Source organism: Meles meles, chromosome 15 (assembly GCF_922984935.1).
Source record: "Meles meles chromosome 15, mMelMel3.1 paternal haplotype, whole genome shotgun sequence".
In the NCBI taxonomy this organism is placed as follows: Eukaryota; Metazoa; Chordata; class Mammalia; order Carnivora; family Mustelidae; genus Meles; species Meles meles.
The window spans coordinates 8,159,944-8,177,122 of record NC_060080.1 but is presented as its reverse complement, the minus strand read 5'-3'; the positions used below and the strand labels follow the sequence as shown (position 1 = coordinate 8,177,122).

At 50.5% G+C, this 17,179-nt stretch overlaps 1 protein-coding gene across 3 annotated transcripts in view; it reads right to left on the bottom strand.

Annotated features, from left to right (window-relative positions):
- GREB1 (growth regulating estrogen receptor binding 1) overlaps nt 1–17,179 on the bottom strand; it is a 135,637-nt gene that overhangs the window by 23,802 nt on the left and 94,656 nt on the right. For 2 of the 3 annotated variants that reach the window (XM_045978641.1, XM_045978643.1), the window contains exons 16-21: nt 15,799–15,994; nt 14,162–14,298; nt 5,845–6,184; nt 4,094–4,209; nt 1,865–2,064; nt 288–389 (exon numbers count right to left, since the gene is read on the bottom strand). In XM_045978641.1, coding sequence (XP_045834597.1) covers nt 288–389; nt 1,865–2,064; nt 4,094–4,209; nt 5,845–6,184; nt 14,162–14,298; nt 15,799–15,994 — 1,091 coding nt within the window. The remainder of the gene's footprint in view (nt 1–287; nt 390–1,864; nt 2,065–4,093; nt 4,210–5,844; nt 6,185–14,161; nt 14,299–15,798; nt 15,995–17,179) is intronic. The other variant, XM_045978642.1, reaches the window with a different exon arrangement.

Genomic DNA, 17,179 nt, shown 5'->3' with positions numbered 1-17,179 from the left:
TCCCCCGGGGCACACTCATTCCCTAAACCAACAACTGCCTGGGAAGCAGCAAGGGGACACCCCCCAGCGCAGGCCACTGAGGGGGACAGAGTCCATGATCTTCTCCCAGGAACTCAGAGCTCCTCCCCAAACTCCTCACGTCCCAGACCCGAATCCAGAAACACAATCACTCCCGAAGAAACTCGTTTTCAAAGATTCCCTTCTCTTTCCAGTTCTAGGTGAAAATAAAGATCTCTTCTCATTCTCTAATATCCAAAAGAAACATCCAGAAGTGCACTGTTTCCCACCTGGAGACTTACTGGACGCTTTAGAGGACAGAGACGAAGATGCGGAATCATGGGAGCGGGACCTCTCCCTCTTCACAGGGCTCCTCTTCTCCGAGGTGGAACCTGTTTCAAGACACACGTGCTGAAAATGCCTCATAATCATCATCTCATGTGTTCGCCCAGCACTTGAGTTTGCAAAGTGTGTTCACACCTAGCATCCATCCATGCGTCCATCCATCCATGCATCCAAACATCCATTCATGAATCCATCCATCCATCCATGCGTCCATCCATCCATTCATGAGTCCATCCATCCATCCATGCATCCATCCATCCGTGCGTCCATCCATCCATTCATGAGTCCATCCATCCATCCATGCGTCCATCCATCCATCCATGCGTCCAACTATCCATGTGTCCAACCATCCATCCATGCGTCCATCCATCCATCCATCCATCCGTCGACCCAGCTACCATCTTGCAGGCACCGCCTCTGACAGAGCCCCGAGAGACAGAAGTGGGGAACGCAGGCCACTCAGGCGCTCCCAGCTCACGCAGACTCCTTCTTAGGACCCACAGGTATGGGTGTAAGGAGCGCACAGAGACCCAGGAGCCAGGCTCCCAGCCGGCACAGGAAAACAGGAGCAGGTGACTTCCTGGAAGGAGTGACCTGACCTGAGCCTGAAGGGCTGGCAGGGGTTTCTAGGTAAAGCACAGGGGAGAGGGAGCTCGAAGTCACCGGAGAGCCTCTGTGTGGCCCAGAGTGACAAGAGCAGCGCACAGCCAGGGAACCCTGATGAGCTGAGTGTGACCCACAGCACGGGGGACAGTGTGAGAAGCATGAACAGAGAGACTAGAGAGGCAGGCTGTAAAATGCCAGGAATGCGGATTCATCCCACGGACAACAGGAAGATTGAGGCATCTTAATGTCAGGGTCACAATCATGTTTATGCAAGGTCGCTACAGCCCCAACAGAGTCTGTCCAGGGGGTCTTCTAGTTTGTCTTCCAGATAAGCAATCTGAAGCCAGTAAAGGAAGTAGGAGGTGTCCCGAGTCACACAGTCAGCGGGAAGACCCCGCATCACACCCCACAAACGCTTCCCATGTGTGTAGAAACAGCTTTGTCTTTTCTCGTGCTGCGCTATCGCCAAGTCCGATCCCAGGCACTGCTCGGACGCATGGGTCCTACTAAAACAGAGCACTGGATTGTCATGTCTTTGAATGAAACTGGCCTTTTATCGTCAATCCCCATAATCAATCTATCCCGCTGACTCACACAGAGGAAAACTCATCCGGGGCAGGAACGCCACCGACAAGTCACACAGAGCAGGAAACAGAGTCCTGAGAAAGCGCAATTTCCCTTCCTATTCTCTAAGAATTCTGGAGCTCGGAAGAACCAGTTGGGATTTCCATTTTCTTGTACCTCCAGAAAGACGGGCAGGAAGCAAAATCAGAATGCAACAAGGGACGTGCCATCTCCTGCAAAGACCTACCCAGACCGCGCTCATCAGAGCTCCTGCCCATGAGACGGGCCCGAGGGCCGCACAGTGCAGGCTGCCCCCAAGATGAGAAGGCGAGGTAGACCCGCCACCCCTCACCTTCCGTCACGAGCTCCTCATCCTCGTTGTCCGTGCTGCTCAGCTTTTCCGCGTCGCTCTCCAAGGGCTCATGCTGGGCCCCCTTCTCCAAGGGAACCTCGTTGCTCACAAAGTAAGAGGCCAGGCCCAGCTCCTGCTCTAGCGCCGTTCTCACCAAGCACGAGGAGTTTATCAGACGCAGGTCGCAGTACCTCAGAGACCTGGAGGAAAAAGACAGTATCTTTGAGTGTCTTGTGCAGTGAGGCCCCTCTCCGGTGCTGGTGGGAATGGGGATCAGGACCAGCCCCCTGCCGCCTCATTAGGGCCCTGGGACTTGTGCAAACGGAAACACAGATCGCCAGACGGTGAGCCTTTGGCAACCAAGTCAGTTGAAAACTAAGTCTCTTGCAGGCACCTGCCATGGATTCAGCTCTGTCCTGGCATCGAGAGAGCGTCTGCAGGCCAGAAGAAAAGCGGGCCTGAACCCCAGCTCTGCTACATCCTAGGGTCAGAAGGCTTCTCAAGCCGAACTTCCCGCAGGCTCAGATTCTCATCTCAAAGACGAGAATGAATTAACAGCCATCTAAGAGCACTGTCTGAGGACTGTATGCAGTTGGCCGACACTTCACGGTTCAGTCAGCACTTAAAATGTGCCAGGACGGTGCTGGATGCTAGGGACAGAGTAACAAGTCACCACCATATGAGAAAGGAGTCTGGGAACACAGACACCAACAAGCAATGAGAGAGGCAGGGGAATGGGCACAGAGGTCAGGCCAATGCAGGGCCCGGGCTGGGGGATGGAAATGGCAAGCGCCTGGAGAGAGGCAGATGCGGGCTCCACTCAGGCTCTACAACCTCAGGCAAACGGCCTTTCGTCTGTTCATCTACAAAACGGGACAGTGATGCTACCGTTGCAAAGACTAAATTCTCTATGGAAAGTCCAACACTGGGCCTAATACAGAGAAGGTATCAGTAAACGCTTGCTCAAATTTAAGATGGCTTAAGGCACTGTCTTCGTTCTTAGGGAGCTGAGGGATGGAAGAAATAATCCGTGTGAACCGCAACAACCAAGGTCAAATGTTGTAGTGCCCGTTTACCTGGCCTGCGAGGACGCCGTGTGCAGTAGCCCTCGTGCATGCGTGGGGTGGCCCAGGGGGAGGAACCCCGGCTTTGGAGGTGGGCAGCCCGGAGTCCGTGGTCTGCCACCCGCGCTTAATCTCTAAGTCCCATTCCCTCACTGCTCAAAGGGAACAGTGAAATATGACCTCCCCCCGGGCTAGCGTAGTGAGGGTAAAATGAGCTACAGCACCTGAGAAGAGCCTGGTACGGTGCCGGCACGATATAGGAACTCAGAAGTGTCCCCTCGTACTGTTCTGTGCTACAGGGAAGAGGGCGTGGCTGCCTCCCCTCGCCACGGTATTACGTAAACCTTCAGGAGCCGGACTGCTGCCGCTCACTCAAGCAACTGCCTTACTGGAGACCCAGTGACCTTCTGCCCTGAGTGTCTACTTGTCCATGTGACGGCCCAGAGACCCCGGGAGACACTGAGTGGGTTCACAGCTGACTTCTGTGTGGCTGTGGTCGCCAACGGAAGACAGCTTTGAGACAGTCAGCTCTGTGTGCGGAAACCAGCCCTTCCGGAGGGGCATCCGCCGCCTCCCCGTTTCCCAGAATACCTCGTCCCCCGGGAGGGCCCCACCATCCCAGCCGCGAGACGCCGGGAGAAATGGAGCTTTGACCCCCAAGATGATCAGATTCTTTCCTTTTTTTTTTTTTTTTTTAAAGATTTTATTTATTTATTTGACAGACAGAGACCACAAGTAGGCAGAGACAGGCAGAGAGAGAGGAGGAAGCAGGCTCCCCACTGAGCAGAGAGCCCGATGTGGGGCTCGGATCAGATTCTTTCCTAAACGGAAGAGCCTTCCCCAACGCACGTGGTGATCCTCATGGGGAGAAACCAAGAGAGGCATCGACCCTACGCCCGCCGGAAGACCTGCACCCACAGGCCCAGCAACAGCCACCCCACCAGCCCCGGGAGCCTAAAAGGGGCCTGTCTGAGGATGAGGGAACGGTGCCCAGACCTCAGACATGTTCCACCGCCACGGCCGGAAAACGGTCAGATAAACACACAACTCCATGGTGACCATGAACGTGAAGACTCCACCTGCCGTCGGGCCCCGGCAGGCCGGCCTGACCGCCCCCCAGCGCCGTGGGCACGGGCAGCTGGCTCCCCAAAGGCCCCTTGCTCACCTCGGTAAGGACTCCCCGTGCGGGTCCGTCCCGCTGAAGATGAGGATGCACGGCAGGCCCTGCAGCTCCAGGTAGGTCCGGGGCCGCCAGTCGGCCGCCTCGATCTTCTGCCACGTCTGCGGGACACGGAAAGCAGTGAGGCGGGCGAGCCCCTCCGTCCGGACCGGCCCAGCTCTGACAGCTCTATGGCGCGGTCCTGACCAGAAGCGTTTCGCGAAAAGGACAGTTCTTCGCAGGACAAGAAAGCGTGTCATCGGCTTCCCGGCCGTTCTCCCAGCCGCCCGGCATGGCCCCTGTCGGCCGTCACCGGCCGTCTGCTGCCGCGTCTTCGGGACCAAGTGTGCGTTTGCAGCTGTGTCTACCGCTTGCACGGAGCTTTCTAACCGGACCTCTCCCTCACGGCTGCTGCTCAACTCTTCCCGCGGGATTCTGTGTAACTCTCCCGCGCTTTCCCTCCCTCCCTGTGGGCTCAGCGAGGAGCTGGGGGCTGGGCACTGTGCTAGTCTGGGGGTGCTGAGCTGTGGGGGTGGTCCCTGCCCTCCACCGCCTGGGGAAAGAGCCAGAGGACAGGCAGCACCATGCCAGCCCCTGCCCCCGTGCAGAGGAGAACCAAGGGGCAGGGAGGGGCAGCTTCCCGAAAGAGGAAAAGGCCAGAGCTGAGTTCTACAGGCCCGAAGTGTTGGCTAAGTCCAGGAGAAGAAAAGCACTCCCAGTGTAAGGAGCTACTTAGCCAGAGAAACTCCATCTTGGGTAAACAGCCATTTTGTTGTTTGTGCAATAAACTTAAATTGACTCTCCCTCCCAGAGAAACTTACTTAGAAGCGAGTCCGGGAAAGCAGTAAAATGTAGTCGGCTAGTTCCTGATAGCAGAGCCCAGAATACAAGGACGAGCCAGGCCAGATGGAGACATCTAGTCAGTACGACGAACTGTTTGTAACAGTGAGAACGTCTTGCCCAAACCTGAACGACTCCATCTCGGGAAGGACGACGATTTTATTATTTACACTGAATATGTTAATTGACTAAGCCTTCCCAAAAAGTACTGTTTGTAACAGTTCTTGGTATGGGGTAATCTTGAATAACACATCACCAGACCGGATGAAACTAGCCACTCAGCAAGAGACACACAAACCCGGTGGGTTGAGATACCAAGATATGGGTTACAGTTTTACTCAGTAAAAGGTAGCCTGTAAGATTGGGAGGGGTCGCTCTCTTTGGAGATGGCCCTGGCCGATCAGTCTGACTTCTAATGCTTGGCATAAAATAAAGCTTTAAATAACTTTCACTTTGTCTCAGTCTCATTTCATTTAATAACGGACCTAACACCAGGAAGAAGGAGAGGCACACTGCAGCCCAGAAGTTTGAAAGAGCAAGACGGGGGGCACCTGGGTGGTTCAGTCGGTTAAGCATCTGCCTTCGGCTCAGGTCATGATCTCAGGGTCCTGGGATGGAGTCCCACATCGGGCTCTCTGCTCAGCAGGGGGTCTGCTACTCCCTCTGCCCCTCCCCCAACTCTGGCTCACTGACTCTCCCTCTTTTTCTCAAATAAATAAAATCTTAAAAAAAAGGGCAAGACAAAGCATTTGGTGGTGGGTGGGGCAACATTTATAAGTAATTTGGTCCAGCAGGCGTGGCCAGGACAAGAGAGGCGGCCAGAGGGGTGGCCTGCCATGGAGGGGGTGTGACGGACAGGCTCGCTGAGGGGTCTGTTGCCATTCTGTCACCCCGCCCGTCCCTCCCCCGGCACCCACCTTGAGCTGCTTCACGAAGTGCTTCCCGACGGTGATGCCAGAGCTGGGGTTGCCCAGGATGATCTCGAAGTGCTCCTCCAGGGCTAGGCGCGCCCGCACGTGGGCCAGTCGCTCGTAGGCCACGGCCGCCAGCGGCAAGCAGGGCACCCGCAGCAGGACCATGAGCCCGTGGCCGCAGGGGCACTGTTTGGGGGCGTTGATGAGGTTCTGGGTGATCTCCAGCGTCTCCACCGACGTGTAGTCCTTCATCTGCGAGAGGCCGCTCACGGCCATCATCGCGGCCGCATAGTGCTGCACGAGAACAAAGGTCCTGATCACCGCGCTGTGCAGGCGGGGGAACCTGCAACAAACGGAGAGACGGGGCCGTGACTGGGCTGCTGGCCACCTCGGGGACGCCCAGAGCACTCTGGGAGGAGCAGAGGGGCCGGCACCCGGCCAGCGGGAGACCCAGCACGGCCACCAACGCAGGCACGGCGACTCCCAGGTTGCACGCAGCTTGTGTTTCCTCCCGAAGCTGGTTGTTTCCGACCTGAAAGGGAAGGCTTCCTTAGAAGTCGAATCGAAAACTGCTCGGGCACTTCCAGCTAGGAAACAAGGGCACGGGTCCGCTGTTTCTTGGAACTTTCCAGCCCTGGTGCATAGGAGCGGCTCAGTAAATATTTGTGCAATGAGCAAAGAGGCATGAAGGAAACAAATGACTGTTCCGTCTCTCATCAGCTTGATGTGTAATCTGCCCCCATTCCCACTGGAAATAGAGCCGCCGGCGCTCGGCACGTGAGTGCAGCATCACCTTCCCCAGATCGAGGGCGGCCATCCTGAAGGCACACCTCAGCCTTCATTTCAAGGCCAATGAGTAGCCAGAAATGTACCTAAACGTGATTTGACAGGAATTACAAATCAGAACACGTTCAGTCAAACAAACCCCAGTTTGGGCTTCAGAAACTGTTACCATCTGCGTCTCCACACGAAAGTGGTAACCCCACCTGACCACATGCCCTGTTAATGGTCTTGCGACCCACACATCAGAAACAGACCCGGAGCCCCAGCGGAAAACCCCACCCCTGAAGGCCACGGTGTTTCTCAGTAGGAACAAACTGACATCGGCTTCACCAATCCATGATGCTCTTGTGGGTTTATCTCGCTGGAATGCATCTCCTGACACAGTGGCTTTTTGGAGCAAAGATAGACAAGTTTCTGGATCTACAAAGATCGGACCCTTAGCACGGCCATGCCACCCTGAGAGTTCTACCAGGGCAATCAGTCACCTTCCGCAGAGTTTCTGAGGCCTTCCCTCATCTACTGTTCTCCTTGTCTTCATTCTTTGTCCTTAGCATTTCGACTATGCCAGGGGTTCTATACACTGGAGAGCTGGCTTGGCAAACTGGCCACTACCACGTGCCTGCTGTCTCAGGAAGGCACGACTGATCTGCAGACTCTGGAACAAAGGGGAGTCAGCCGTCCAAGCACTGCCTTGCCCTGCCCCTGGTGCACTGGCCAAACAGTGCTCAAGAAGCAAAGCAGAGAGCAGGGTGGAAAACGCATGGTCTCCCCTGTCTTACAGCACTGTCCCAGCTGTGGTGGCCCCATGTCACCTTGACAACGTGAGATGAAGGGGGATGAAAAAGGGCAGGATGTCATTTGGGAGGAAGCATTCTTTCTCCCCAACTCTGATGTGGTGGGAAGCACCTGCATTCAACTCTGTTCAAAGGACAAGCAGAGTCAGAGCAGGAACCATATTTATCCATCTGAAATGACAAAAAACCTGGACAAATATATGAAACAAGAGTGTTTCAAGACATTGGGCATCAGGAAGTGAAAGACAGTGATCCTCAGAAATGGGAACCAACTTGGGTGAGCTCCCAGCTTCTTCCTGGAAGAAGTTTCTGGAATGTGCTCAGGAAAGGGAAACCAAGGCAAAGCGTCACTGTTCTCCCTGACTTGAGGAACGGCACGGGAGTCCAGGGAAATCAAGGTATCAAGAGTTCACAGGGGAAGAACCAGAAAGGAGTAAGCCACATAAATAGAGAACTCAGGAGAGCTACAGAGGGTCCCCCAAGTCGTCAGCTGAGGAGTGATCAGTGCATTAGATGAGGAAACTACTCAAGGCCAAGAAAGGAACCATCCAAAAGAATTAAAGGGAACAGTGCCTCAAGCTCACACAGGGTTTAGAATAATTCCTGTTCCCACTAACAGCATGGAAGACCTCAGAATTCATGGAACATTATAGAATACTTAGAGGGTTTTGCCTAGGGACAGCCCTGGACTAAACTGGTCCTTTCTAACAAAGCTCAAAGCTTAAAGTCAGACCTAAAAGGATTAAACCATCTTAAGTAACTTAACTACATCTCTGAACAAAGCTGAAGAACATTCATAGGAATACAAATACACCCAGCCCCAATAAGGTGAAATTTACAATGTCTGGAATCCTCTCAAAAATTACCAGATATTTAAAGACGATAATACAACCCATAATAAGGAGGCAGAAAAATCAATCAATAGAAACTGACTCAGAAATGACACACATGGGGCACCTGGGTGGCTCAGTGGTTTAAGCCACTGCCTTCGGCTCCGGTCATGATCTCAGGGTCCTGGGATCAAGCCCCGCATCGGGCTCTCTGCTCGGCGTGGAGCCTGCTTCCCTCTCACTCTCCCTGCCTGCCTCTCTGCCTACTTGTGATCTCTGTCAAATAAATAAAATCTTAAAAAAAAAAAAAAAAAGAAATGACACACATGATAAAATTAGTAGATAAGAACATTAAATCAATTATTGTAATTAAATTCTATCCATTTAAAAAACTACAGAAAAGATTGAGAATGTTAGAGATGTTAAAAAAAAAAAAAGACTCCAATTCTAGAAATCAAAACTAAAAAGCCTCAGAAAGAAGATGAAACTGGACCCTGAATTCTCATGGGAGCTGCCATCTTGGTATTTGGACTTGCCCTGCCCTGCCAGGGATAATAGATGCATTCAGGGATGGGTACCTGACCCAGGATAGGTCATCGGTCTTTTCTTGGAATTTTTCAAACTGTTTAAAACAATCAGTCCCCCTCTAGAAGCTGAAGACGGTAATTCAGCAGCAATGAGAGGTGGTGTTTTCATGGAAGAAGCCACTGTGCACTGAGATACGATACAGACAACACAAAGAGAGATACCAAAGACAACATAGTCTCTGCAGTGTCTAATACCTAACGTAAGGTCCTTCTGAAACCCGCTGCATCTCTGACATTTGGTGGTTCATTTATTCAACCTCTCCTTTTATTTCATGACTCAATACATGGCTCTCCTTTTCTTAAGGTAGTTCAAGTTGAGTTTCTGTCATTTGCAAAGAAGAGTTCTGATCAATAAACAAACACAAGTAACTGTTTATCATCTGTCCATCAATGCATATGTACATTTATGCATGTGCTACCTAAAACTGTCCTTCTTCTTTTCTTAGAGGACAACTTCTCTCTTAGGAGAAAAGTTCCTTCTTGTTATACAAGACTCCTTTGCTTTTATAAAAAAAAAAATACACACACACACACATATACATAAGGAAACAATCGAAATGTGACTGACAGCAGGAAAAAAGATTAACAAATGTAAAAACACAGTAATAGAAACTATCTAAAATGAAACAAGGGGAAACAAAACACAATGACTGCAGCACCAGAGCATTACGGAACAAATTCAAGCAGCCTAATGTATGTTATTGGATTACTCTAAAAGAGAGAAGGAGAATGTAGAAAAATATATTTGAAGAAATAATAACTGATTTTTTTTCTCAAACACAATGAAAATCCAATTAACTTCAGTACAAGGAACGTGAAGAAAATTATAACAAAGCATATCTTAAATTACTTAAAACCAGTAACAAATTTTTAAAAATTTTAAAGTGGCTTGGTCACGGGATGGAAGGACCTGGGAGGGGAGGGCACATCATAGAGAGAAACAAAGGTAATGGCAATAGATTTTGTTTGAAACAATGCAAGTCGGAAGACAGCAGAGCGACATCTTTAATGCACTGAAAAAGGAAACTACCTAAATTTTATACCTAGGGAAATATCTTTTAAAAATGAGTAAAAATAAAGACACAAAAGCATAAAGACTGCATCACCAACAGACCTTCCTTACAAATGTTGATTTAAAAGTCCTTGAGAAAGGATAACGGAACCAGATACATTCACACAAAGAAATGAAAAGCAGTGCAAATAGTAACTATGTGCATAAATACAAAAGATGTTTGTAAAAAGTTATTATTTAAATATCTCTAAAAAATGATTGGCTATCTAAAGCAAAAGTAATTTATTGTGAAGTTTATAACGTATATTAGTAAAATGTCTGAACACAGAAGTACAAAGCCTAGCAGGTGAGATACAGATACACTGCTGTAAGGTTCTCATCCATGAAGTGGTTTAATATTACTTTAAAGGAGAAAAGAGCTTAAAAATATATACTGTAAAGTCTAATGCAACACCTAAAAGGACATAAGAATTACAGCTAATAAGCAAGTGGAGGAGGGAATGAAACCATAAATGCTCAGTTCATCCAAAGGGAGACAAAAAAAGGGAGTCCATAGCACAGATGAAACAAAGAGAAAAATGGTAAGATGGTGGATTTAAGCACAACTGCATCAATAATTAAATGTAAATGGTCTAAACACCTCAACTAAATGTAAATGGTCTAAACACCTCAACTAAAAGTCACAGACTGCCAGATGCAATAAACAAGTAAGACCCAACAATAAGCTATCTACATGAAAACCTTAAATATAAAGACACAAGTCGGTTAAAAGGGAAAACATGGAAAACTATAAACTATGCTGACACTAACCAAAGGAAAGCTGGAGCGGCTATATAAGATCAGCAAAAGCAGATTTTAGAACACAGAATTATATCCTTTGGGTCCTTTCATAATGATAAAAGAGTCAATTCATGAAGAGACACTTTACCAAAGATGACATACAAGTGACAAACACATGAAAAGATGCTCAACATTATCAGTAAACTGGAGAAATCAATGAAGTTTTGACAAATACTGTATAATTTCATTCATATAAAACACTAGAAAACGCAAGTAGTCTACAGTGAGAAAGGGAAAGGAAGGAATAATTAGCAATGGGGAGGAGGAATCTCTTGTTTGTTAGCTTAATTGTGGTGAAGGGTTTGCCAGGGTTTACATATGTCAAAACTCACCAAATCGAACATTTCAAAAATCTGCAGTTTACTGCAGGTCAGTCAGTCCTCATGAAAGCTATTGTTTAAAAAAAAAAAAAAGGAAAAGGAAAAAAGAGCTACCATGTGGGAGGCAGGAACTAGCCCAGCTCCAAGTAGGTACAGGTAGGACATGCCTGCCCCTAAGCCTTTGTGGTCAGCCCTATAGGAAGGAAGCGCCACAGAAAACATACTGGAATAAAAACAGGAGTCGTTAAATGTCTACATCTCTTAAGGACCAGTGAGTCTGTGGTCTTGCAAGCAGACTTCCCAGCCACAGGCTGGGGTCTGTGTACAGCACGGGGCTTATCAACAGGCTGGCCATGCACATGGTGGCAAGAAGCAGTAACCACTGTGTTCTTACCTTCAGTGCCTTCTGTCCAAGTCGCCTGTTTCAAAAGACATACCCAGACAGGGGATTCCTAGGAGCGGCAGCGTGGCATGGTGGAAAGAACACCAAACCTGGCTATAATCCAGGGTGCCACAAACAGGACGTGCGACCTTGGACAAATCACTTCCCCTCTCTGGGTCTCAATTCCCACAATTATAAGACGGGGTGGGGTGGTTGGGTTAAATGATTCCTAGGTGGTCCTATGATTCTCCATAACTCAACCTTCCAGAGTTTTCTATTCTCTTCTCATGTAGTGAAATTTAATCTCTGTGCAACACTTCCGGCTCGGCAGAGGGGGAGAGAGGAGAGAAAGGAAGAGGATGGTGGGGAGGATGACAGTGACCGTCGTGGTTACGTAACGGTGCTGATGGTAATGGCAGCAATGACTACAGTGGTGAGGCGCATCGTGATGGTGATGTGTGGCAGGGACGGTGACACTGTGCTCATGGTGGGGACGGTGATGGTGATGTTCTCGGTAATAATGGTGGTGACAGCAGTGACGGCGATGACGGGACAGTGACGGTGATGGGGGTGCTGATGGTGGGGACGGTGATGGCGATGATCTTGGTAATGGTGGTGACAGCAGTGACGTGATGATGGGACAGTGATGGTGATGGGGGTGCTGATTGTGGGGGGACGGTGATGGTGATGTTCTCAGCAATAATGGTGGTGACAGCAGTGACGTGATGATGGGACAGTGACACTGTGCTGATGGTGGGGACAGTGATGGTGATGATGTTCTCAGTAATAATGGTGGTGACAGCAGTGACAGCGATGACGGGACAGTGACAGTGACAGTGACGGGGGTGCTGATGGTGGGGACAGTGATGGTGATGTTCTCGGTAATAATGGAGGTGACAGCAGTAACAGAGAGGACGACAGTGGCTGTCACAGTGGTAGTGATCGTGATCATGGGGTGTGACAGTAACGGTGATGGTGTTGACAACGGTGGTGATGGGGACCGTGGTGACGGTGGGGACAAAGCCGTGACGGTGTTGGCTGCAGCTACCCAGAGCATGTAATGGCCCCAGCCATGCTCTTAATGCCCTGCACGTATTAATTCATTTAGTCCTCATCACGTCCCTGTCTGGTAGGCATTCTTCTCCCCACGGAGGACGGAGAGGCAGCCCTGAAGTCTCAGAGCTGGCAAGGGACAGACCCAGGCCTCGAACCCGGGGAGCATGACTCTGGAGCCTCCGCTCTCAGCACACAACTGTTCCTGAGTCGGCCCATGTTCCTGCTTCGTCGAACTCTCATGAGAAGCCACTAGAAAAGTAGAGCTGTTCACAGATGATGTTACGGACGTTCAGAGAGGTTCCATGATTTGCCAAAGGTTAAAACTCATGTTTAAGCCAGAACGTATGGTCCCCCGGCCAGTCTGGCCTTCTAGCCGTGAGCCCTCGCCCCATATGGCTTAGGTTCGACTATTTTGGAGTCAAGGGACAATGATCGGGTCTGGCCTCACTACGAACCCATGCGACCTAGGGCAGGTGACCCAACCTATGTCCGTTCCTTCCTCTGCCACACAGGGATAACAGGGCCTATCCCACTGTGAGGATATTTTCGGCAATAAACACAGAGCACTGGACCCAAAGTGACAGCTCACTGAGCACCCGACGGAAGGAGTCGTGTGAGGAGACAGAGGCACGACTCCTTCCCTCAGCAGGTGTCCGAGCCCTCAGCTGCCCACATGTGGGGGGAGCGGAAGACGTCCCTCAGCATCCCACACTCAAAGGGACTTAGCTTCTCCCAGGGCATTCTGGGGAACACTGATTCCATGACACACACCGGAGATGCCGCGTTCTAGCCTCCTCCACAGGACTGACAGCGCACGTGGCAACAGAAGGCTCGAAGAACGCTTGTGGAAAGGAAAACCTTAAATGTCAGGTTTCTCAAACACATTTGACCAAGGCACCCCTTTAGGCCTAAGAGCTATGTGCTTCCCACCCAAGCCGTCCAGTTTGGAACACAGCGTGAGGAGCCCACGTGTAACTCAATCCCTTCGTTGGCACAGGCACGGGCTCCACGAGGGAAGGGGGCAGAGCCTCTCATTCTGCTTCGCGGTAGCCACTCTGCAGACCCTGGCCTGGCTTTATGGCCATCGCTTAACCTCCCAGGCCTCATCTGAGAAATGGCGGCATGGACCTCTGCCTCAGCGGTCCGCTGTGGCCCGGGTCGGAGCACAAGCCGTAGAGTCAGGCTGACTCTGGCCTCACAGCCGGTTCTATCAGTGGCCAGAAGTGCGGCCCAGGGAAGGCGCCGGGGTCTCTCAGAGCCTCAGTTTACTTGCAAAACGCAGATAACAGATAAGCAACTGGCTAGGAGAGGCGGTGAGTTAGAACAGCAAACAGCATAAAATACACTCTCGACAGGTGGTACACACGGGACATGAACGATGAAGCCAGCTAGGACCGTCACTCTCCTCGCCTTTAAATCCTTCGGTGTCTTACCTCCTCCCACTCCCTTCACTTCCCTGCATCGCAAACACCCCCGCCCACATTCCAGCAGGCCGCTGCCCATTCTCATCTCTAAAACGTTCTGGGACAACAGCACAACAGGTATCAGTGGCCCCATAGGCAGGGCAAGAAATAAACCAGGATCCCTTTAGTGGAGGGACGGAATCAGCCAGGAAAGGAGGGAGGCGGCCCCCCTTCTGGAATTCTCGGGCTGCACACTCTTCAGCGCACTCTCAACTCCTGAGTGTTTTTGGTAACTTTCAGCCGAGACGTGTACCTTTTTCCTAATGCCGTGACCATGGCCTCGAAGGAGCTGTCGTATCTGAGCAAAGGGAGGCTGTGTCCCGAGAGCGTGGACTCAATGAACTCTGACAGCCCGAAGTACTTCTTATTCTCAGGATATAAGTCCACCCCCTGGAACAGAGAAGAGCATCCGTCACACAAACACTGCATTGGTGGGGACGGAGAGAGTCACGCGCTGGGTACCCAGATGGCTGGCACAGGCATCTTGATCTAAATTGTGCTGATGTGGCTGCCTCGATGGTTCAGCCAGTGAAACGTCCGACTCTGCATCTTGGCTCAGGTCTTGATCTCAGGGTTATGAGATCGAGTCCCACATCGGGCTCCACGGTCATCTTGGAGACCTTGAAACCCTCTCTCCCTCAGCCCCTCCCCAGCTCGTGGCATGCACACGCACGTGCATGCTCTCTCTAATAAATAAAAACTTTTTAAAAAATAAAAAGGAATTGTGCTGACTCTGCAGTTCCGCAGACGACTTCCCTCTGCAGACTGAGAGCACAGAGCACTCTCTGATTAAAGGACACCGCATCGCCGCATTCATGTCAGCCAAGACTTTCCCCTTCATCTGACCCTGGTGTCTTTGCCAGGAAGAACAGCGGCCTTGTTTTTTTAAACCCACAACGTTCTTGGGTGAAATGGCTTCTTTCCGACGATCTTAAGCTAGTTCTAGGAACAGGCCAATCAGTCATCCTGTGTTTGGCCTGCTACTAAAACCTGCAGAAAGAAAGGCATTTATCTCATCAATTTCATTCCCATGGACCTAACATTCCTCCCAGACTAACACCAGAGCTGCTCAAATGTCAGAGTTGGAGAGGCTAAAAAAATTGCAAAGCCATGAACTTGTCCTCATGCACCAAGGTTCTGTGCGAGGGCCGCAGCCAGCTGGACGGGGTCACAGCCGGGCTCTACCACTCTCTGACTGCATGGCCCTTGAGGCAAGTAGCTCAAACCTCCTTTGCCTCATTTTCTCCTTCTGGAAATCGGAAATCTTCCTAGCCCCTGCGTCTGGTAGTGCATACGATAAGGCACTCAGAACAGTGCCTCCCTAGTCACCAAAGTGCCACAGAAACACTCGGTATCCCCACCACTGATTCCAATGCTAACAGACTGACGCCAAGCATCAGTATCTTTATAAGTTCCTCAGATGACTCTGGGATGCCCCAAAGAAGTCAAGAATTTGAGGTTTGCTTGTTACTTGTACCATTAACTAGAATCCAACCACCCAGAATTCTCCAATTATTCTCAGACTATCAATTGTAGCCTTCTATTTTAATGAGAAAAGGCAGGGGATAAAGCACAACCTCACCAGGTTTTATGGATGTGTGTTCCATTTGGAAGGAGATTTTAAGGCTGCTGCTCAAGGATGTGGGCATAGGAAAAGCAGGAACCTTTCCAAGGCTTCTAGACTAAACATTCCATGTCCTCAGATGGGGAAGCCAACTAATGTCTTTTGGCAAGGGTTTAAATCTAATTCTGGGTCAAGTCAAAGACCCAAGAAACTGGGGACCCACGTGACCCCCAACTACACCAGTTAATCAAGACTTTTACCGAGCAAAATATCTCCCAACTCAAGGGTCATCGGGACACCGGGCAAGGGAGCCCAGTGGCACTCACGTTACTATAGGAGGCAGGCCAGTGGATCTCATTGTAAGGGCTGATGAGGGTATGTTGTGTCTGCAGCGCGTAGGGGAAGGACGTCACATGGAGTGTCACGATGTTGGGGGCCTCCTTCACCTCCCTGCAATTGAGCAATCTGTCCACCAATCCCATGGCCGGGTCACTTTGGGCATACAGATTATGAACAGCGCTACTGAGGGAGGAAAGAGGGGAGAAGACACAGTGAGTGGGAAGATGAATCCTGCTTGGCCATTTTAAAAGGATCAAGCGGTTGAATATACTTCTAACTAGCCCCGCCCACATTGCATTTCTCTAACTAGCCCCACCCACACTACATTTCTCTAACTAGCCCCACCCACACTACATTTCTCTAACTAGCCCTGCCCACATTACATTTCTCTAACTAGCCCCGCCCACATTGCATTTCTCTAACTAGCCCCGCCCACATCGCATTTCTCTAACTAGCCCCCCCACATCACATTTCTCTAACTAGCCCCGCCCACATCACATTTCTCTAACTAGCCCCGCCCACATCACATTTCTAACAAGTCCCACCCCCAAGTGTGCAAGTGATCAAAGCTTCTGGCTCTGCCCATGATGAGGAAAATTTAAGAAAAAAAAAAAAAATTAACCACACTGCAAGCACCTGTCAGGGACTCCCCGGATACTCACTGCTTATTAAAAACTTAGCTGGGGGACCAGTATTTATGGAAGATTGCCTGGGGGCACACAATCTATCCAGTCCTCCAGAGCGGGAATTCTCACCCACACGTGCTCCTGCAGCCCCATCTGACTGTGTACTTGTCTCCTTAAATTCTTTCCCTTAAATTCCTACTGGCCTGAAACGATCCATAGAGGATATAAAATGGTACATTCTATATTAAATTTAAAGGTTTGGGACCGGGAAGGGGAAGCATTTTGGACAAGGGGCCCAGGAGAAAAGCACAGCTAAGCTCTTCTCTTTGGGCCATGGCCTCAGCCTTCTCTCCTAGGCACCCAGCAGAATAGAAACTCTCAGGCTTTTGGGTGGCAGGAGGCTACTTTGAGAACCCACTCCCTGCCCAATGAATACACACAAGCTAGCCTTTCCTAGAATTCAGGGCATATGATATAAGGTCCCAGCCTAAGCAGGGACCTTGTATCGTATGCCCTGCATACAGGTGATCTCTGAGGTCCTGCCGAGCCCTGCATGCCGGCATCCGTGCAAAATCAAAGCCTTCCTCTGTGATCTGACCTGGGATCTCCCTTCCCTCCTCACCCAGTCAGCGGCAGTGTCTAAATGCACAGCCCTCAGGCCAGTCTATGGAGATGACCGGCCCCGGTAAATCAGAAATCCTGCCAGACTCTGAGCCCGACAGCATCTAAAATGCATCTAGAT